Raw genomic sequence first — 23,389 nt, forward strand, 5'->3', positions numbered from 1 at the left:
TCGTAGATACTCCTTTAACACCTGTGGAGCGATGGCCAAGTTTGCCGAGCTGCTACTACCAGACTCCCGCACTGAATTTACTGCCTTGGTGGAGGAAGGCAAACTCATTGCTCGGGCCTCCTTGCAGGTGGCTTTTGATAGCACGGCCGCCCAAATCATGGCTACGGGAGTGGCCATGAGAAGGCGCTCTTGGCTCCACGTCTCTCGACTACTTCACAAAGTCCAACAGACCATTCAAGACCAACTCTTTGAAGGTCCAGCCCTGTTCTCTGAAAAGACGGACAGGAGACTGCACAGTTTAAAAGATTCGAGGGTCACCCTCAAGTCCTTGGGTATACACACCCCTGCCACACAGCGCAGGCATTTCAGGCCGCAACCTCCTCTGCGGTTTTACCAGCAAAACCGACAGAATGGTTCCTGGAGGAGGACTAGGAGTGGCAGGAAGAGGCTGCACCTGTCCTCAGGCCAGGGCTCTGGTCAGAACAAGCCTTCCTCGGGCCAGAAACAAGCCTTTTGAAGGTGCGCACGAGGACGGTGCACCAGCTCAGGAACTGGATCCACCCCGTCTTACCTTCTCATCATGACTATCCCCTTTCTACCCTGCATGGGCCCATATTACTTTGAACTGTTGGGTGTACGCACGGTAGAAAGGGGATACTCCTTCCAATTCTCGATCCTCCCGCCTTTCTACCTCCCTTCCCTGTCTCTCTTCAGGGACCCCTCTCCCGAGCCACTTCTCATACAGGGAGGTGCACTCGCTCCTATTGCTGGGAGCAGGGGAAAAGGTTCCTCAGGAGCTGAAGGGCAAGGGCTTCTATTCCCGGTATTTCCTAGTACCAAAAGCCAAAGGCGGGCTTAGGCTTATCCTAGACCTATGTGAACTCAACAAGTTCATGAACAAACTCAAGTTCTGCATGGTCTCTTTGGCCTCCATCATCCCTTCCTTGGATCCAGGGGACTGGTATGCTGCCCTCGATTTGAAGGACGCGTACTTTCATATAGCAATAACTCCACCCCACAGAAAATATCTCCGATTTGTGGTGTGCAACAACTACCACCAGTTCATAGTCCTTCCATTCGGTCTGTCAGTGGCACCTCAGGTGTTTACCAAATGCTTGGCAGTCAGGCTGTATTCCTGCACAGGCGACAGGTACAGGTGTTCCTGTATCTCGATGACTGGCTCATCAAGGGCCACTCCAGGTCTCAAGTGGAGGCACAGGTCGACTTCGTAAGAGCGACGTTCGATGAACTGGGCCATCTTCTAAACAAGGGGAATCAACGCTGTCCCTGGTTCAGAAGATAGTTTTTTATAGGGGCAGTACTGGACTCGACACAAGACCAGGCATACCTCCCAGAAGCAAGGTTTCAGATCCTCGGCGACATCATTAGAGATCTCAGGCAGTTCCCCACCACCACAGCAAGGAATTGCCTGAAACTTCTAAGACACATGGCTGCCTGTACCTACGTAGTACAGCATGCCAGACTCAGACTTCGAACTCTTCAGTTGTGGCTAGTGTTAGTGTATCGGCCAGTCTGGGACAGCTTGGACAGAATAATGACCCTGCCTGGTCCTGTGCTTGATTCTCTCTTGTGGTGTCTTGGCCCACAGGTGGTATGTGTGGGGCTCCCTTTCACCAGCCCTCCGCTATCTCTCTCATTAGTGAAAGATGCATCAGCCTTGGGCTGGGGAGCACATCTGGGGGACCTCAGGACTCAAGGCCTCTGGTCTCGGGCAGAACTCGCCCTCCACATCAATGTCAGAGAGCTCAGAGCAGTATGCTTGGCATGCCAGACTTTCCGAGCCCACTTAACAGGGAGATGTGTATCGGTTATGACAGACAACACCACGGCGATGTTTTATATCAACAAACGGGGTCTTCCATCCACACCTTCACATCTCACTACGCCATCACCCAACAGGCAAGGGACGATGCAGCCTTTGGCAGGGCAGTCCTGCATTCAGCAACCAGGTGAACTCCGACCCCTCCTCCAGGGAAACTGCTTGGGAGTTACCTGTTGGAATGCACATGAGCAATCACTCGAAGAAGAAAAAATGGTTACCTGCCTCTCATAACTGTTGTTCTTCGAGATGTGTTGCCCATGTCCATTCCAAATCCTACCCGTCTCCCCTCTGTCAGAGTATTCTGGCAAGAAGGAACTGACCAGGCAGCGGGTCGGCAGGGACCAATATACACTGCCATAAAGGTGCCACTCCAGGGGTCTCCACAGCTGACCTGATGGGTACCGCTAGGGAAAAACCTTCCAACGATTGTGCACGCAGTGCATGCGCACACCTATTGGAATGGACATGAGCAACACATCTCGAAGAACAACAGTTATGAGAGGTAGGTAACCGTTTTTTCTCTTTATTTTTCCACCTATATTCTGTTTGCCTTTCAAAGTGAGATGGAAGATCAAAAGCAACATGTATATTTTGATTATGATGATTGGAAGGGTTTTCTGGAACCTCAAATTAATAACAAACTATTGATTGATAACAAACTTTTGAAGATGGTTCGATATTGATCTAACTGATTCTTTATGAGATTTTGGAGGGAGCCAGCTATAACTTAATGTCTGTTTAATGCCGTTTTTTCCCCACCTAGAGTACGAGCCTGATTTTACAAGGATATACACACATGCTTAACTTTACTAAATTAACCTCATTGATGTCAGTGGGACTACTTGTATGTAGGACCTATGCTACACACTGGTTTTGTACTGATTTGGCTTTTTTAGTTAAGGGACTAATTTTTTTACTGAAATAATTAAATCAGTACAGCGCCTAGTATGAATGTAATTATATCTGTTTAAAGTAGGGCTGGCAAGTGAGTAAAATAATTTAATTAATTGTGCTGTTAAACAATAATATACCATTTATTTAAATATTTTTGGATGTTTTCTACATTTTCAAACATATTGATTTCAATTACAACATAGAACACAAAGTTTACAGTGCTCACTTTATATATATTTTTGATTACAAATATTTGCACTGTAAAAAAAAAATAGTATTTTTCAATTCACCTAATACAAATACTGTAGTGCAATCTCTTTATCATGAAACTTGAACTTACAAATGTAGAATTATGTACAAAAAAATTAACTGCATTCAAAAATAAAACAACATAAAACTTTAGAGCTTACAAGTCCACTCAGTCCTACTTTAGCCAATCGCTGAGGCTAGGTCTACACTACCTGCCTGAATCGGCGGGTAGAAATCGATCTCTCGGGGATCGAATTATCGTGTCTCGTGGGGACGCGACAATCGATCCCCGAATCGATGCTCTTACTCCACCAGCAGAGGTGGGAGTAAGCGCCGTCGATGGGGAGCCGTGGAGGTCGATTTTGCCGCCGTCCTCACAGCGGGGTAAGTCGGCTCCGATAGGTCATATTAAATCGACACCCCCTCCCCCCCCGGTAGTGAAGACCTGCCCTCAGACAAACAAGTTTGGTTACAATTTGCAGGAGATAATGCTGCCCACTTCTTGTTTACAATGTCACCTGAAAGTGAGAATAGATGTTCACATGGCATTGTTGTAGCCGGCATCGCAAGATATTTAGGTGCCAGATGCGCTAAAGAGTCATATGTCTTTTCATGCTTCAACCACCATTCCAGAGGACTTGCATCCATGCTGATGACGGGTTTTGCTTGATAACGATCCAAAACAGAGTGGATCGATGCATGTACATTTTCATCATTTGAGTCAGATGCCACCAGCAGAAGATTGATTTTCTTTTTTGGTGGTTCGGGTTCTGTAATTTCCGCCTCAGAGTGATACTGTTTTAAGACTTCTGAAAGCATGATCCACACCTCATCCCTCTCAGGTTTTGGACGGCATTTCAGATCCTTAAACTTTGGGTTGAGTACTGCAGCTATTTTTAGAAATCTCACATTGGTACAACCTTTGTGTTTTGTCAAATCTGCAATGAAAGTGTTCTTAAAACGAACATGTGCTGGGTCATCATCCGAGACTGCTATAACAGGAAATATATGGCAGAATGCGGGTAAAACAGACCAGGAGACATACAATTCTCCCCCGAAGAGTTCAGTCACAAATTTAATTAACGCATAATTTTTTTAACGAGCTTCATCTGCATGGAAGCATCCCTTTTGGAATGGTGGCCGAAGCATGAAGGGGCATATGAATGTTTAGCATATCTGGCACCTTGCAATGCCTGTTACAAAAGTGCCAGGCGAATTTCTGTTCCCATTTTCAGGTGACATTGTAAATAAGGAGGGAGCATTCTCTCCCGTAAATGTAAACAAACTTGTTCGTGTTAGCGATTGGCTCAACAAGGAAGACTTGAGTGGACTTGTGGTTTTACATTGTTTTGTTTTTAAGTGCAGTTATGTAACCAAAAAAAAATCTGCATTTCTAAGTTACACTTTCACGATAGAGACTGCACGACAGTACTTGTATGAGGTGAATTGAAAAATACTCATCATTTTTACAGTGCAAATATTTGTAATAAAAATAATATAAAGTGAGCACTGTATACTTTGTATTCTGTCAGGTTTCAGAGTAGCAGCCGTGTTAGTCTGTATCCGCAAAAAGAACAGGAGTACTTGTGGCACCTTAGAGACTAACAAATTTATTAGAGCATAAGCTTTCGTGGACTACAGCCCACTTCTTCGGATGCATATCATCATATGCATCCGAAGAAGTGGGCTGTAGTCCACGAAAGCTTATGCTCTAATAAATTTGTTAGTCTCTAAGGTGCCACAAGTACTCCTGTTCTTTTTGTATTCTGTGTTGTAATAGAAATCAATATATTTGAAAATGTAGAAAAACATCCAAAAATACTTAATAAATTTCAATTGGTATTCTATTATTTAACAGTGTGATTAATCGCGATTAATTTTTTTGACTGCGATTAATTGACAGCCCTAGTATAAAGGTGTCTTGTACCCAGTGAAGCTTATTCCCCTAAATTTACTGGGGAAAATTTACCTCTTCTAATTAATTTAATGTCCTATTCCTCTGATATTGTGCATATTAAATTAAACACACAAATTGTTTCCTGATTCAAATGAAAGCTACAATGACACCTAATCTCAAAGTCTTGCATGTTTCATTTTATTTCTGTTGTGGAGAGAGGAGGAAGCAGAGCTGAGGCAGTTACGAGTTTGAGAAGGTTGTGTATGGTCATATGGGTCTGGGACTCTGCGTTGTTGGAGTGTCTGAATTCTTTCCTTGATGGCAATCTAAGCAGCCAATGCCAATAAATAAACAGTGACAATTTTAACTGTATAGTGTGTCTTCCGGCTGGGGGCTGCCTGACAAATATTTATTATTTGGTTAAACAAAGAGTAATTAAGCTTCTAAAACAAAGTAATTGTGACCTCCTATGGCTGAGCTCAGCAGGGTCGTCGTCAGAGCTTCCTCCTGAAAGTCTGAGTCACTGTAAGAGACAATGAGCCAATTTTCCCTCCCTGTGTCCCTCTACCCTGTCCCATTTTTAAACACCCTGAGCAATCTTGTTCAGAATAAACACAATTTTTAAAAAAGTCCTCAGAATTCAGAAAGGTACCATCTGTATAATGTCACCACTGTCACAGAGCTTATCACATACATAACATTATAACAGCAGATTAGTTTGTGGACCAAAATGATTATTATTTTTAATTGTTTGCATGTGGCACTTTACAGACACTGTCAAATGGGCTTCAATCTCACCTCTACAATTTTGACATCTAGATTTTTTGGGTGCACCAACTCAGATTAGTGAGCTCAAACTGAATTTGCATGAGCCAAACCTAAGTAATCTATTTACTCACAAATTGGGGTTTTAGTGTGACAAAGATTTAAAAGCAAAAAGGGCCCTTGCAATTTTAGAGGCCTCTTTTGAAAACGTGTCTAAATAAGACTTTCTCTACTACAAACTTACACTGTTTTAACTAATGTATTTTATTAAACTGGTGCAAGATTGGGTCAAGACATACTAATTTAATTTTAAGAGTGTCTTAGTTCAATCCTATAAAAAAGTGATAAAGTTAAATTGAAGTAAACCACTCAACCTGAAAGTAGTGCATCCAGACACAATCTTGTACCAGTTTAATAAATGGATTTAAAAATACACCTTTAGTTAAACTGGTGCAAGTTTGTGCAGACAAAACCTTAAGTATGCTATGGCCCAATACAGCAAAGCTCTCAAACATGTGCTTAAAAGTAATCATATGAGAAGTCCCATTCAATAGGGCTATTTATGTTCTTAATGCTAAAGATTTGCTCAAATGCTTTGCTGGATCAGGGCCTCTTTAGGTTACAATCCGGGACAAAGAAGCCAATACAATATTTTGGCACAGCCTGCAAAGATTTTCTCTAAACTGACTTTCTCTGGGGATTTTATTATTATTTCATTTTTTATTATATTGTTTGTTTTATATATACGATGCCAAAAATTAACTCACCTTTGTGCAAAACATGGAAAAAGATAAAGTTCATGCCATGAGGAGATTCCAGTCTAATTTAGACAAGGCAACCCACATTTCAAATTAAACATATAGCACAATACTATAAATACAGATTAGATGAAGGGGAAGGTTGCAATGGGCGTAAAATCCTGGTGAGGAAATTGGGAAACACAAGAGCAGAGCTATGCTCACAATAACTTAGAGCCATTTTTATATTTTAATACCAGGTGTGACAGTAATACTGAAGTAGAGTAATTCAGTAGATATATTTGTTAGATTATTCATTGATCTGGCTTGACTGCTCCTCATTGACAAAACTTCACAAAATCCACACTGTGGGAGTCTAACCTATTTTAGCTGATGGCACTGTAAACCTCCTATTTACCTGTGTGCATTATCAACTATCCAGTTAAGATTATTCAGTAGACTATTTGCATATACAAAATTTGCAGCTTGATTCCTGTTTAAATAAGTAGAACAGCTATGCTCAGGTACACTGGAGAAATACATTAACTAGAATCTAGTTACTAGATGCTTCTTGTACCATCAGCAATTAACAGTGTTGGTATTTAAATTGTCATAATTAAATTAACCATTAGCGTTAACACCTATTGAGCTTCATAAAGAAGTTCACACTAGTGATCCATCCATCCTGGGGGCAGAGCCTAATCACCAGAATTTGTGGATTCCAAGACCTTGGATAAAATAAGCAAAAAAGTTATTGCAAACAAACAAACAAAAAATGTTTTGTATTGCTTTTTGAAGGTATTCTATGTTAACCCCTGGATCATTTACCATGTAACAAAAAGAGAGACCATTGCATCTCTATTTAGTTAAAAAAACAGCAAAACATTAAACTCTACCTTGCTTTTAAACTGCAAAGCTATTGAAGGACAAAATTATCTTCTCAAATCCACATGGTGTATCTAGACCAGGGGAGGGCAAACTATGGCCCATGGGATGGATCCGGCCCATCAGGGCTTTCAATCCAGCCCGCAGGATTGCCAGCCCCGTAGCTCAGCGGGGCTAAGGCAGGCTCCATGCCTGCCCTGGTCCTGTGCTGCTCCCGGAAGTGGCCAGCACCATGTCCCTGTGGCCCCTGGGAGAAGGGGGGCCAGAGGCCTCTGTGTGCTCCCCTCACCTGCAGGCACCGCCCCCTGCAGCTCCCATTGGCCGGGAACGGGGAACCGCAGCTAATGGGAGCTTCGAGGGTAGTACCCGCAAGCAAGGGCAGCGCGTGGCAGAGCCACCTGCCCCACCTCACCCTCAGGAGCCACTGCTGGACATTCTGGCCACTTCCAGGAGTAGCGTGGGGCCAGGGCAGGCAGGGAGCCTGCCTTAGCCCTGCTGAGTGCTGCTGCCATCCTGGAGCTGCTCAAGGTAAGTGGCACCAGGCCAGAGCCTGCACCCAAACCCCTCCTGCTCCCGCACCCTAATCCCCTGCCCTGAGACCCCTCCTATACCCCAATCCCTTCCCTGAGCCTCCTCCTGCACCCAAGCCCCTTCCTGCATACCACACCCTCTCACACTCCCTCCCGCACCCCAACCCCCTGCCCCAGCCCTACATTCATGGCACTGCATACAATTTGCCCACCCCTGATCTGGACTCTGACAGTTTGCTCTCCATTGTGATTAGAGCTAGCACATATAAGTCTAACCAAGCTGGGAATTATACCTCCCAGCTGCAGTGTCACGTCCCATAAAAAATGTGCCACTGTTGAGAATATTCCAGGTTGTGCTTCCTTTAGTTTGAATGAGCATTTTTATGAGAGATCCTCCATCTGAAGACAAGCTCTGTGTGGCTTGAAAGCTTGTCTCTCTCACTAACAGAAGTTGGTCCTATAAAAAATATTTCCTCACCCATCTTGTCTCTCTAATCCTCAATTACTGGAATAGGTGCAGGAATTCAACACAGTAGTGGCATGCGTACAAATAAACCAAGGTCACTTTTAAATTCAAGTGAGTATTTGTGACAATTTGTGTGCAATATTCATCCAGCTCTGATGTGACATTCCTCCTTTCATTTTGTTCTACTTTTTGTATCATGAGCCAACCAAAAATTATTTGTTGGCTTTGATAACAGACTAAACTGCACAGTAGAAAAATACACCCTACGGCTGATACTTTTTACCTTGCTGAATATAGCATTCATAGACTTTAAAGTCAGAAGGGACCTTATAACTCTTGCCTTTTAAAAAGTATACAGATTAATTATGCAGATCTTGGTATCATTAGTGACATTGCTTTCATCTGTACTGACGATGCATATAGCTTTTGTTCTTTCATTGGAAAATTCTTTTTGCATAAACTGAATCTGGGAACATTACTTTGATGAGCTTTGTGAAATGATCAGTAAAACAAGTATGAATTTCATGTTTTGCCTAATGATGGCAACTGATCAGCGTGAGTACCTTTTTTGTTCACATATTCTTAAACTGATTTTAAAACATCATTAAGGAAAGAAAAAGCCTGCTCCATGAAAGTCAGTGGGAGTTTTGCCATTAACTTCAGTTACATTAGAATTGATCCCTCAGATTACACTGGAAAAATAATGGCACTGCACAACTTGCAAGTTTTGTCATCTCCAATTGTTTTTTTATGTTGGTGATGACAGGATTATCGACATAAATATCTTCATATCGGATTGGACAGGAAGCATATTCCTCTACAGCTTTGTTTTTATTGCATGTATATTTCACAAAAGTTCATCTTTTTGTCAAAAATCAAGTACATTTTCAGTTTGATATGATAAGTCTCATGTCTTTGGCACACTTGCACAGGAAGGGGTAGGCACACAGATGTACATCTTTTCTATCTCCAACTTCGATATCTTCAAATTCAATTATACTTTATTGGCATGAAAAAAGAGACAGGCTTTCTCAAGTATCTGTCAGAATTAAATTAGAACTGGTAGTGTTGGGACTACTCGCTTGAGATTTGATACCCTGTGACCGTTTGTCAGCAGGGTCCATTCTGGATGTGCTGGCAGATTGCAACATACAGCAATGCCACCCCTGCCAGCATCCTGTGATCCACACATACCTTGTTTTATAAGACATAGAGTAAATTTCTTTGGCACAATGAGCTTTTTTACAAGAACAAAACTGCTCCCATTGTAGATCTTTTCCCTGACTTCATGGGAGAAGATTCAGTGTCAGTTCTGCCCCAGAAGTAGCTGCATTTCAGCTGTGGGAAAAGCAATAGCATGAGCCCTATTTACAGTTTGTATTTCAGTTTATTAAGTGGTTTTAGAGCCTTTGGAATGAAATACACTATATCTAAGTTATTTATTTATTTCTGTGAGAATGTTCTCAGCTGCGTACATCAATTTCCAGCAAAGAAAGTGGTTCATTGTGTAAATATTTGGCAGAGGCAAAGTGCCATTAGAGAGGGTTCCTTAAAGACACTCATGCATAGCCACAATGTAACAAATGGATAAACATAATAAATGAGTTCACAGAAATTATATAATAATGCTTTCCCCTACCCCTTTGAAGAAAATAAATAGAACTTCTGCCTTCTTCCTTGACTCACACTTTGTCTCAGCTGTCTATACCTTGGCATTATTCCAGACTCTCAGCATGCCTTATCCTTCTTTATTTGCAGTTCTGCCTGTCATCCCCTCAAACAACACTGCATTGTTGCCACAGAGCTTCATCTCCATCCATGCCTTCATTTCCTCTTGCCAGGATTATTGCAACCCTCTTCTCTTTAGCCTCTGCAAATCCAGTCTCTCCAGATGCCAGCAAGTGCAGAATGCTGATACCTCTCCCTTCCCAGACATAAAAAAAATGTGAACATCAAACAATACTATTGGTTTCTTGTTTATTTCAGGATCCATGTAAAAAATGTCCTTATTTTAAAACCACCAATAGATTTATTTCAGCCTACCTCGCTGACTTTGTCTCTTTCTACTGTCCCCGCCTTATACTCCATTTACCACTGGCTTCCTCAGACAATATCACTGTTATCAATCCAAAAACTGCCACCATATTTCTCACTGATTCGCAATCTCATTTCAAATGCCACTCAAGCCCATTTTCAAAGACCACTCAAAAGTTGCATGCCCTATAGAGTTAGTGTGTATGTAAAGGTCAGACAAAGACATGTGGAATCATCAGTTTTAAAATAGTAACTTAGGAGAGGGAGTTGCCTGTTGGAGATGCTCTGAAATCTGTATAAGGCCAATTTGAGACAGAGCATTAGGTGCTCATCAGTTTTGATAGAGGGATCCCAGTACTAACATTAGCATGATTTATTTTTAAATTCCACTGGTAACACTCATTTAAAAACATAAAAAAATTCCTGAGAGTCAGACCACAAAATTATTAGATTTCCCCTTATTAGCTTGAAGGCCTTACTCCTAAAAACACTTCCACATATGCTTAAATTTACTCTTGTGAAAAATCCTACTCAGCTGCTAACAGTTACACACATTGGATCAGGTGTTTTGTTGGAGCAAGTGGACTAGGTGAGTAAGGGTAATGAGTCCCTTCATGGAGAAGGGACTCCTTACCTTAGGTGACCAAGTGAAGATGTCTGAGGCAACGGCCTGGGGCAGGGTTGCCTTGTACAATTTTTAATTCTTAGCCTCAAAATGTGCTGTCTTCTATAAGCTAGAAAGAACATTTTAAAATACTGCTATATGCATGCACACAGTATCCATGCTTGTATGTGCTGCAGAGGGCATGAAGGGAGGGCACTAGAACACCACACTAAGGTACCCACTACCAGTCCCAGGGGACAAGGCAGAGTACCTGCAATGCAAGTACTTGTGCTCTAGGATGGGTCAGTGTTTGACCCTGTAAAGCATTTTGGAGCTACATGTTTCGTTTTAAAGACATTACAGAAAACAAGGCCCTGAGCCTGCAACCACTTCTGCCCCGGGACAGCGTCACTCCCCGCACATTGCCCCTGCGCGGAGCGTTGCCAGGATCGGGGTCTCACGTTTCACTGCGATAATTACCGTGGGGCCTGAGCCTGCCGTGCGGCCCTGCAGGGCAGCTCAGGGTCGGAGGGCAGGGTGAGGAGGGCCAGGGGGGATTTAGCCTTTCGGGGGCCGGTTCCAGCCCGCTCCCGGGAGGGGGGGTGCTGGGAGCAGGGGCTGGCCCAACTCGGGGCTACTTTACGCGAGGGGTCAGTGAGAGGTGGAGAGGGGCGCGCATGATCCTCAGTCCGCAGCTGCCCAGGGCTCAGTCACTTCCTACTGCCTCGGAGGGCGCAGCCCTGCCCCGCGCCTGGTTGGCTGCCGGCGGCGGAGAGGGGTGGGGTGATGTGAGCTGCAGCAGGGGACAGGGCGGCTGGAGCGCAGCGCTGCTGGAGCTAGCGGAGCGTGCGGCTGGGGCGCAGCTGGCCATGGGGGGGCTGAAAGAGGAGCTGCTTAAGACCATCTGGCATGCCTTCACTGCCCTGGACCTGGACCGGAGCGGCAAGGTCTCCAAGTCCCAGCTCAAGGCAAGTGCGGGAGGGAGCCTGGAGACCCCAGCTGGTCTGGGGGGCAAGTGTCCTCCGCCCCACCCCGGGCGCAGAGCTGCTACTGGTGAGAAGCCCCGGGCACGGGGCAGAAACAGGGGCTTTGCTGGCTCTTGCCCCGGGGCCTCCCGACTGTGATTCCTTCTTTCTCTCTCTCTCCCCCCCGCCAAGAGAGAGCAAGAGGAAGGAAGCAGCTTGTGACCATCCCAGGGTTGCTGCTGCTGGGGAAGCAAAATCAGCAGCCTGTCTTTTGTTCCTGCTCTTCACAGGGGTGGGGGTGGAGAGCCGGAGCCTGTGAACCTTCCGCAAAGCCCTGGGTCAGTTGTCTCTGGGAGGCTTGGTGCTTTGTGATACCACTCCATTGTGGTACTGCTGGATACCCCGGTCAGGACAGCGTCAGACACATTGACACTCTCTTGGGATGGCCCCAGAATTGTAGGGTTGACTTTTGAACACTGGGAGGGTCTGAAAATCTTCTGTCCGGACACACACTTGGTCTGTCCTGGAGATAGTACTTTGGTGTCCATCTTTGCCACCATATAACTCTGTAAAGTCACTGGGGACCGCTGGGAATAAAGCTATTGGTGCAAAATATGCACCCCCTATGTCACCATCTTCTCTGTGAGCCATCCAGATCCCATCATGTTCACTGGGCAAACAAGGGTAGAGCAGAGCCCTTTCGAGATTGTTTGAAGTGCTGCATAGGCCACAAATTCATTTTTTTTTCTCCAGTGCTGTTCCCTTATTTGATGTGCAGTGCCCTGGGTCTCCAGCTGTTACATATGTATACAAGTGGGTCCTGAAGTTAAAGCAGTTCTCTTGTCATGGAGGGTGCTGACGCTTATTTGATTTCTGGCCTGTAGGTGCGCTTACACAAACCCATCCTTCCAGTCATTTGCCTTGAGTACCCTTTTCTGCCTGGCTGTCTTGTAGACTAAATGCAAGGTCCCAAACAAAGGAATTGACCCCATTCAAGTGGAATTTAGAGTCTGCCAAAGGGAGAATGAGGTTTTACAGTACTCTCTTACTTGAGTGTAAACAGGAGAAGTAGTCAAGAGGCTCCAACTATGTGATTCTTTTCCAGTTTATGCTCTGAAGTGTTTGTACTTAATAGAACTCGCACAGCTTGTGGAATCTGATTCCATTCTGGCCATTTTTCATAGGACTATCTTTGGCTGGGAATAATGGGAAGAATCTGCCTAAATACACGTTTCAAATAGGACTCTACACCTGTTGGCATTTCAGACAGTAGATCATTGTATTGATCACCAGGTCAACTGTAACCTCTGTAGTCCCTGGAGAAAACATGAGGACTGTCTCTCTTCTGAAGGACAGACTGTCCTTAGTACAGTGGGAAACCCACAGACAGCTTGAGTAGGTTGGGAGTACAAACATTCTAATTTATTAAGGCTCTCATTTTTTAAAAAAAATCTTGTTTGTTTTCCTGCCACCCTACCACACCCTGCTATGTTCTCTCTTGATTTGCAGGTTCTGTGCAGTCCCTGTTTATTTAGGGTTTTGTAGTAATTGTTCCCCATTACTGTAATTACCGTGCCTTGAGGGTATGAGGAAAGGTTGACGCTTTAGAGTTTTACCTTAGTGTGTCCGCGTGTTTGCTGTGGCTTAAGCTAACTTTAATTCTCTGCTGTGTTACCCCTCAACCACACACAAGATTTTACTAACCTTTTGGGTATTTGTAATACTTCCGGAATAATTTTTTTTTAAATAATAATTTTAGTAATTCTCTAGATCAGTGTTTCCCAAACTTGGGACGCTGCTTGAGTAGGGAAAGCCCCGGGCGGGCCGTGCCGGTTTGTTTACCTGCCCCATCCGCAGGTCTGGCCACGGTTCACTGTTCCAGGCCAATAGGAGCTGCTGGAAGTAGCGCGGGCCGAGGGACGTACTGGCCATTGGGAGCTGCGATTGGCTGGACCTGTGGACGGGGCAGGTAAACAAACCGGCCTGGCCCGCCAGCGGCTTTCCCTATAAAAGCGGCGTGCCAAGTTTGGGAAACACTGCTCTAGATGATAGGAGCATAGCATTGATCTGCTGTTTTGATTGCAAGTGGATTACACCACCATTTCTGAAGAACTCATGTTCTAATTTCTTTTCCCAGCTGGTCTGTTTGCTCCACAAAAGAGACATTTTATTATTTTTTCAAGACAGTACAAACATAAAAATAATCCAGTATAAGAATGAATGTGTTTTATGCAGCAGACAGGGCCGGCTCCAGCATTTCTGCCGCCCCAAGCAAAAAAAACCAAAAACCGCGATCGGAGGCCGCAGTTCAGCGGCAGGTCCTTCTCTCCTAGAGGGAGTGAGCTACCTGCCACCCCCGAATTACCGCAGGTGCCGCCCCTCTCCCTTGGCCGCCCCAAGCACCTGCTTGTTAAGCTGGTGCCTGGAGCTGGCCCTGGCAGCAGAGGCCCAATTTCGAAGGGATTTATTTTCTGCACTGGTCTTAATTTAATGGAAATAGAAAGTGATAGAGACAGGTATGTGGGTCCTTTCTTCCTCCTCTGCATCATTTGAAGAGGAGTCAAGCCCCTGGGAAAAACTGGGACCCATCAGGACAGAGGCAGTGTGTGAGATGTCCCTTATCCCTTTTCTCTTAATTACTTAATTCCTTTGTACATGATAACTGTACAGCCAACAGGTAAAGACCCTAGGAGTGAGTGGGGATGATATGGGGAACAGCCACACTATATGGGTGCTACTGATTAATTTAAGCAAAATCAGCCTTCTTTTGTATTTTAAAGTATTGTGCATTGATTTATTTGACCAATATTTTCTAGTATTTCTGCAGTTATATTGATTACCCCATTCTTTTAAACATCAACAAAAATTGTAAACATTTATGATGCTTGTCTGTTCATAAATTACATGTTAAATATAAACATTGCTCTTGTTTTGTTTATATATTGCACCACACCCTTTCAAATGCCACTATAGCAAAATTACAGTATAATTTTTGTGGAAGCAATTACAGCTTTATTTTACTATTGTGGTTTTAGTATAAGCTACATGCAGGCATATGTTGTACTATTTTTAAATCTTCCTGTTGGTTTCCTTTTTTTGTACTCTTCAGTTTCTAAATTTTTTTTTACTAAAATGGTGGGTCTTGGTGGTATGAATAGTAAAGATACTTTCCAAAAGTTTAATGTAGCCTTTGGACAAATCTTGCAAATGCTTACTACTGGATTTCTATAAGACTGCTTACAGCAGTAAGCATTACATGTGGTAGTATGTTTGAGAGATTGGAACCTTAGAGATCATGCAAGCCAAACCCATTTTTACACAATATATGAAAAGGTTTTTTTTGTATTTCTTCCTAATGTTCTCTGTTTGGTGGTGGACTTACTTAACTATTGACTATTCACAGTTTTGCTGTTCTTCCTTGTTTGCTTCTTGTGGCCTACATTTTCAAAAGCGGTTTGGGCATCTCAATTTTTGGGTCCTCGACTTGACTCCTCTGATTTTCAGAAGGTGGGGTGACTGACACTCTTGGAAAATCTTGCTTTTTTCAGGTGTGTCAAGGTATGTGTCCAAAAAGTGAGGCCACCAAAGACTCTAGTCACTTTTGAAAATTTTGGCCAGTGTGCTGATCTGCAGGGTGATACAGGGTTAGGATAACAGGGCAGAAACGAGAGAGGGAGATGTAAATTATAGAACTTTAGTTTAATATCCAAGTGGAGAAGATAAAGGTGGCTCATCTAGAAAAAGTGAGCAGTATGTAGTTGGTCATTATAATGAGAAATTGTTACTTTATTATATTCACTGGAATGAATTAAATTATTGGTCTCCCTTGAGACTGGAAACATCACTGCAGCCATACCTCTACCAGTACAGAATACCCTTCTAAACTCAAATCTTCCAACTGTCAGCAATATACCCTATATTGAAATACTTTTTTTTATAATTTGTATTAGCATAGTGCCTAAGAGCCCTAGTCCTGGACCAAGACACCATTGTGTGCTGTACAAAACCAGAACAAGGAAGATGAGACGTAAGATGATGTCCAAACTCTCAACAGTTTTAGCTCTGTGGATAGGAAAGGCTGTATCTTAGAGATGTTATGCAGAAGAATCTTAAGGGAGGACCTAGAGAGAGATCTGAATTGAAGATGATGCCCAGGTTATGGGCCTGAGTGATGTCCAGGATGCTGGTAATGTCAGTGATTAAGAAAGGAAGCTGAGGGTGGGAGCATGTTGAGCTGGAGCTGATGGCAAGATGTCCATTAGGAGATGTCAGAGAGACAGTCCAAGAATATCTCGAAGTGACTTTGTACATGGCTGGTACATAGAATTGTACAGTTCCATAATTGTTTTAAACTCTTAAAGAAAAAACCCAACCCCACCCTCTCCTAAAAGATGAAACTAGTACTGAAGAAATTATCAATATCCTGTGCAGTGCAAGGTTGTTACTCTTAATGGTCCCGTTATTATTTTGGCTGAAATACTCTTTTATATGGGGCAGTTAGTATCTGTTGAATAAGTTGTTGGAGTGTTCCTTCTCTTTCTGGGGGACCGATCACCTATGGGGCACTCTTATGCTTGCAGTTCAGCACATGTGTAAGGGTTTGTGGGATCAGGGCCTAAGTAATTCCAGGAGTTGGAGCAGTAGCACAGACAGAGATGTGTTAGAGACATAAATGCCAAGTAAAGCAACTTTAAAAATAAAAACATGATTCAGAAGCGTCTAGCAAAGTCTCATGAAGCTTTCAGGACCTTAGTGATCCAGCCTTTGGCGGGTGTCAGTTACTGCAGGGGTTTGCAGCTTGCTCCACAGCATAGCAGAAAGATGAGTTTCTGGCATAGAGCAAGAGACTGGTTCTGGCATGCAGGTGGATTGTTAATTGTGGCAACAAGAGCATAAATGCTGAAAGAAAAAGTTGCTTAGCAACCATACGGGAACTAGAAGAATGATCCTTCTGGTGGAAATTTTCTTCACGGTTTAACTGAGATTCTGCAGTACAAGGGACTTTTTAGTACCTTCAGCTTGTGCTCAGCTATTTTTTTTACTATTGATCATCAAAGTGATGCTTTAGTGGATAGGCATTTTTTTAAAAAAAGTAAGAACTCATTGCTGAGTTTTCTAAATTTACTCTCGATACCAAGAAAGGCAGTTGGCTCTCTGCCACTTCAAAGAATGGAAGACTTTGGAAGGCAGCAAGGAATTTCTTGAACTATGAAAAGAAGGAACTGAGCATAATAGAGTCTCAGATAAGGCAGATTTTCAAAAATGATTGAAAGTAGAATTCTTCCCTGGTATCTGGTTCCAAGTTGTTGAAACTATCCAGGGTTTCCTTCAGCCTTTGGGCATCAGTAAGACCTCAAGGGGGAGAGCAGGAGAGCTAGGCAGATGACAACAAAGTGCTGCTTTTATTGAATATTCCTTAGTTGTTCTTAATGGTAACCTTGTAAATGAGCACATTTTTTTGGAATGTTCTGGTTAAGTGCCTTGTAGTTGAAAAACTCTGATCAATTTATTCCTTTCCCCTAACTCTCATAAATACATAGGTAACAGGAGGGAAGCCTTGATCAGGGGATGAAGGAGCACTGGTCTCTTTCACTGCATTAGCAGGAGATGGGGGGCTTTAGTGTTTGGAATAATTTGTTTGGTGAAGGTAATTTTTTAAATTGGAGGGGAACAGCTTGCTGAGGAGGGCAGTGTGTTTGTGTGTGTCTCAGTTTTTGTTTTTGTTTTGTTACATCATCGTCCCAATTCATAGGGTGTCGTGAAAAGGGTAGAGTGAAGGGGAATGTTTGTTTTAAAACTTCCCATCACTGGAATGGGTGGGTATTTTAAGAGACTCCAGAGGGCCATAGCATCATCCTCCAGCATACTGTACTTCAGTACAATATAGCCAGTGTGAGGCATTATGCTTAGGATAAAATTTTCAATAGGATCTCAACCTGGCATCTAAAACTCTATCTCCAATATTTATTCATCCGAGTTCTTGTACATAGTCTGAGAGCTGGCTTTGCATGTGTATTTGCAACTTTTGCATGAATAGCTGGAAAATGGTGCAAATCACAATCTGAACACAAAACGTTGTATATACAGTTTTATTATCTGCTTTGGAAAACTTGGCAGTTAATTAAAATGGCAGGCAATAGAGAGCAGTACCTATTTCTGTTCTCTTTAGACTTCTTTGTTACCCGGCTAGGTCAGATTAAATTATTTTGTTTAATTTTAATGTACATGTGTGAAGATTTTGTTTTCATGGAAGTGTTTGTGTGCTTTTGTAAATTAAAAGGTGGTCTTGGTAGGATTTCATGATAATGCTGATACTTTGCTATGTTTTTTATCATAAGAGCAATGGAGCAAATTTGAATGTCATCGGATAGGAAAGAAACCAGAATGACTCTCCATTGAATCTGCAACTTAGATACATTCTTCTTAGCTGACAACTCTGAAGATTTCAAACCTATTTCCACTTATTCTTGTTTTGCAGCTACCCCATTTTCAACTGCTCTGTGCTAACACAGATATATTTAGCTGTCTATAAATAGCTGTAAACAAATTTGCAGACTTTCTCCCTGTCTCGCTTTGTTCTGTTTTTTAGATGTTGTACTTGCCCAATGAACAAAGAGGACCATTACATACATACATCTCTCTATATATATTGTGTGTGTGTGTGTGTGTGTGTGTGAGACACCAAATAATTTCAGTTGCTATCTTTTCTCACAACTGGGTGGTTAGCTTTCTTTTATGTAGGCAGGATGCCTACATCATTTTTTTTTTTTAAATGCAAGTTGTTGTTTTTTCTGTTTAATTCCTCTTCTTTCCTCTTGTCTTCATTATATTGTTTCTCTGACAGCACACTGGGAAAAGAATTTACAGTTCCAATCCCTTCATAGGGTTAAATGCTTAACCCAGTTTCTGTAGCTGTATGGGGTACATCATCCTTAAGGGCTTGACACTGTACTATATAAATCAATGGGAGTTTTCCCCTTTCACTTTAATGGATGCAGGATCAAGCCCTAATAAGCCATGTTCAGGTATGTCTTCACTAGCAACTTTAAAGTGCTGACGCAGCAGCGCTGACGCATCAGCGCTTTAATATGACTGTGTAGTTGTGGCACCAGCGCTGGGAGAAAGCTCTCGCAGTGCTATAAAAAAACCCCACCTCCATGAGGGGAATAGCTACCAGCACTGGTGCACTGTCTACACTGGCACTTTACAGCGCTGAAACTTGCTGCGCTCCGGGGCGGGGGGGGGGGGGGGGTTTTCTACACCCATGAGTGAGAAAGTTGCAGTGCTGTGAAGTGGCAGTGTAGACAAGCCCTTAGATTGGCTGAGCAGCAGGCTGTCTGGTCCTTGGGAAGGTATGTGAGAGAGAAGAGAAGGAAGAAACCACAGTCTTTGTGGCTGGGAGATGCGGCACCTTTCACCAGGACTCTTAGGATATGTCTACATATGTACTTGGCATGACTAAGCCGGTTGCCATTGCCCATGCTACCATGGCTACACTACTATTTATGCTCATGCTAGCAGGTGTACACAAGCTGAGAATCACACCCCTAATTTGTGGGGTAGATGTAGCCTTAGTGCTACTAGTTTCATGGCATAAAAGTAAAAATGATCTAGGTTCTTTGCCCCATAGTTGGTAACCAGGCATCTGTTTTGCTTGTAAAATGCTGCATACAGTGGAGAGTCTTAGATGTATTTATTTCCACTTAGTTTTCATGAACTCTGTACTTCCTTAAAACTAATGAAGCATGTAGCCTCTCATTGAAGGTCATTTCTCTAGATAGGTTATGCGGGGGCTGAAACTGATGAAGTAACACATGCAAATATGTTGTTTTAAAATAAAATGTTAAGAATTGCTTCTGAACTCTTCTCTTCCCTTCCCTTCCCTCCCTTCCCCCAGGGCCCTCCTATAACATTACTTGCCTTTTACCAGTTGAAACCTATGGTAAATATAGAAAAGTAACGGAAGAACAAGCAGATGAGAGAAATTCAAAATCTATACCTTTATTTGACAAGTTTAGCATTTCCTATAAACTCAAGATGTATCTTGAAATACTTTTCATGAGTCATGTTAGTCACATTGCTGAATTTTTATAACAACAGGAGCTGGTTATTGCTTATCATTTCCTCCTATTAACTAATTTCCTCACAGAAACATGAGTTTTGTATTTCCACGGACCTTCCCTTACTTTCAAATACATGAGTTGAATTCTTTGTGTAGCTGTTTTTGTATTTGTTTGGTAACCACCACATTGTAACCATTTTGTCTCTGTAATAGTGTTACCATTTGAAGGGTTTGAATCCCTGTAATTCAACTACTAGAACAGTATTTTCCTTCAACAAAAATCCCCAGTTTACAACTCACCCTGACATGAATGTGTCACATTCTGTGCAGACTTTAGTGAATCACAGCGCTGTCACTAAGGAAACTGACCTCTCATCTCACTGATTTGTTTTCCGTTTTTAGGTCCTTTCTCACAATTTGTGCACAGTGCTAAATGTTCCACATGACCCAGTGGCCTTGGAAGAGCATTTTCGGGATGATGATGAAGGACCAGTTTCCAATCAGGGTTACATGCCTTATTTAAACAAATTCATCTTGGAAAAGGTAAGTTTTTAGTTCTTCTTGTGTTCTCTCTTCAAGTAAGCAGTTTTAGGATTAGATAATAAACTTAAATGTTCTACTGCAATGATAAATTCCTACACTGGGGGAAAGGGGAGGAGGGAGAGAGAGAGAAAGGGACAGGGAGGAAGGGAAATGAAGAAATGCTGATCCTGATTCTGTACATTGGGACATAATAGAGAAATGCTCTGTGCAGAGTTGTATGCCTTAAAAATGCAAGATGCAGTATTATTTTTTGTTTTGTTTTTTTTCCTTTTTACCCCACTGCCTGGGCCGTACTTGTGCAAAGATGTGTTCATGTACATAGTGGATCATGGTTAAAATTATTTTAAAATGTTTGGAACTATATATTGACCTATATTATACTATAGTGATATGTAGACTCAGTTACAAACAGGAAGGGCAGAAATCCCTTGTATCGAAAGAGGGTATTTTAATTTGAAAATCCACAAAAATAGTATTATAGTGGGAGTCAGTAGGTGGTACTGTTAGTTTTAAAAGTTCTTTCTCTTAGTGCACAAGTATAGTATAGTCTTTGAAGAAATGCATTGTTAGTTTTGTGATGTATTTTCTTTTTGGGGGGAACTGTGGCAAGCAGCAGGGTTTGCTCTCTACCTTAATCTACCTAACCGAGGCAATCCTTGAGGCAGAATTGCCTTCTGGGAACTGCAAAAAGAAGAACAGGAGTACTTGTGGCACCTTAGAGACTAACAAATTTATTACAGCATAAGCTTTCGTGGACTACAGCCCACTTCTTCGGATGCATATAGAATGGAACATATATTGAGGAGATATATATACACACATACAGAGAGCATAAACAGGTGGGAGTTGTCTTACCAACTCTGAGAGGCCAATTAATTAAGAGAAAAAAAACTTTTGAAGTGATAATCAAGCTAGCCCAGTACAGACAGTTTGATAATAAGTGTGAGTACTTACAAGGGGAGATAGAGTCAATGTTTGTAATGGTTCAGCCATTCCAAGTCCTTATTCAAACCGGAGTTGATCGTGTCTAGTTTGCATATCAATTCTAGGACATTAGTGTGTTGTCTGAAATTCCTAAAGAGGGGAGTAGTCTGTGTGTCGTTCGTGACCACCTCTGTTCAAGGCATGGTGTATGAAAGTGTAAAATAAACAGCAATAAGACTATTCCCAGTTTCCCCATCACTGATTTCTCCTCCAATGAGAAACTGATCTGCAAGGCCCCAATATCTGCTACTTCTCTGCAGAGGGGTGACAATAGCTATGCAGATAGTGGCTCCCCTTTTATAGCATTAATGAGTTCCTCCTAATGGAGTCCTGTACCAAGGAATAGCTGAAAAGTTTTGTGCGGCATCATGTGTCACACTTTGTGCAAATTATTTAATGAACCAATTTGTCTTTAATGATAAACTTAAAAATAGCATATGCATTTAATACTGGTGAGCATTACATAGCTTTGAGGTGCATTACACCTGGCAGGTCTGGATGAGGTATTGCCAGCAGTGAAGTTAAGCCTCATCAGGAACACTGGAAGCTCCCAAGAAGAAGGGGGGCCACCGGTGTCCAAACTGTGGCCCCGCCCTCTGTCCCTCCCCTGGCCCCATGCCCACTCCACCTCTTTCACCCCCAAGGCCACTCGCTCCTCGTTGCCTGCTCCCCCCTTAAGGCAGGTAAAAAATGGGAGGGCATAGCCTTCCCACTTTTAAAAGTGATGGGGCCATGGCCCTCTAGCCCCCCCATTCTGGTACCACTGAGCCTCATCCCTTCCTTTAGTTTTAACCAGTCAGCCCCCTCTATCTCTCCGGACTTTGGTTCTCCCACAGATTTCACACTCTTCCCTCCGTTTGTGTGTGTGTGTGTGTGTGTGTGGGGGGGGGGATAGGGGTGGGTTTTTGGTGTGTTAGCCATTAAAGCACATCAGGGTACATCATGATGCTGATGTACCTGTTACTCTCTTGGCCATTCTGTGGTGAAGCATTCTGCAGTGTTAACTTGTAAATGTGAAAGCATTTTAGTTTAAATTAAAGAGACTGTTTGTTTATTCTGAAATACAAACAATCCATCAGTTTTTCCTACCAAATCTTCCAAAGAAAAAAAGGGCCTTGTTTTTCCCAAAATGAAGAGTTGTAGGTGGAGAGCCTGAACTGTAGTCCCAACTTTTTACAAATGCCTTTCATAGGCAGTATCAAGTCATTAAGCCAGTTGTCATCTGCAATGCAGTGTCAAAGAGAGAATAGAAAAAGGGAAATGGAAAGCCTCCTAAATGCTTAAATGAAATATGCTTTCATTTAAAAAAGTGTGCATAAGAAGAGTGGGCACTTTGTGTGTGAGTGGGGGAGGAGGGCAGGAGGAGGGAAGGAGTAACTGCGCTATTACCATTTAATAGCACTTTAATTTGCAAAACATTTTCATCTTAAAAGGAAAAAGTTGAGAAACCCAGGTTCAATTGCCCAGAATCTCTTGCTTTGTAATGCTAATTAAATGTCAGATATTTGAAAATGCTTGTATCTTGGATACAAATTAAAAAAGGGTTTTTTTGTGCTGCTCAAGAAACTTTTTTTTATTCCTTTTTTAAGATCTGAATTATGCATTGCTGCACATACAAAGCTGTCTTTGTGGACAGTAAAAATCTTCATTGTAGTCTGTTTTCTTTGGCAGTTTAGGAGGTATGAACAAGTGTCAGAAGAGAAGAGAGATGCACTGGGTGAAGGCACGGATGCATGCCATTTCTCCCTTGGAAAAATGAATTTTTGCTTTTCCCCATTTTAGTAATTTGTGCCTTAGTCTGGATGATCTTAGAACAAGTGAACAAATACCTCTCCAGGACTTCCCCCCCAAATCTGTATTCCTAAACAAAAATATTCACATATTAAACACTGCATGATCAAGTCCTTAGCACTCTATTATTCCTTATGGAA

General features: G+C 42.6%; 1 protein-coding gene across 1 annotated transcript in view; it reads left to right on the plus strand.

Moving 5' to 3' along the window:
• The first annotated feature begins 11,521 nt into the window (after window positions 1–11,521).
• SWAP70 (switching B cell complex subunit SWAP70) overlaps window positions 11,522–23,389 on the plus strand; it is a 52,137-nt gene continuing 40,269 nt past the window's right edge. The window contains exons 1-2 of the mRNA XM_054025188.1: window positions 11,522–11,872; window positions 20,334–20,474. Of these exons, the coding sequence (XP_053881163.1) occupies window positions 11,582–11,872; window positions 20,334–20,474 (432 nt within the window). The 5' untranslated portion in view covers window positions 11,522–11,581. The remainder of the gene's footprint in view (window positions 11,873–20,333; window positions 20,475–23,389) is intronic.

The sequence above is a fragment of the Malaclemys terrapin genome, chromosome 4 (assembly GCF_027887155.1).
Source record: "Malaclemys terrapin pileata isolate rMalTer1 chromosome 4, rMalTer1.hap1, whole genome shotgun sequence".
Taxonomy (NCBI): domain Eukaryota; kingdom Metazoa; phylum Chordata; order Testudines; family Emydidae; genus Malaclemys; species Malaclemys terrapin.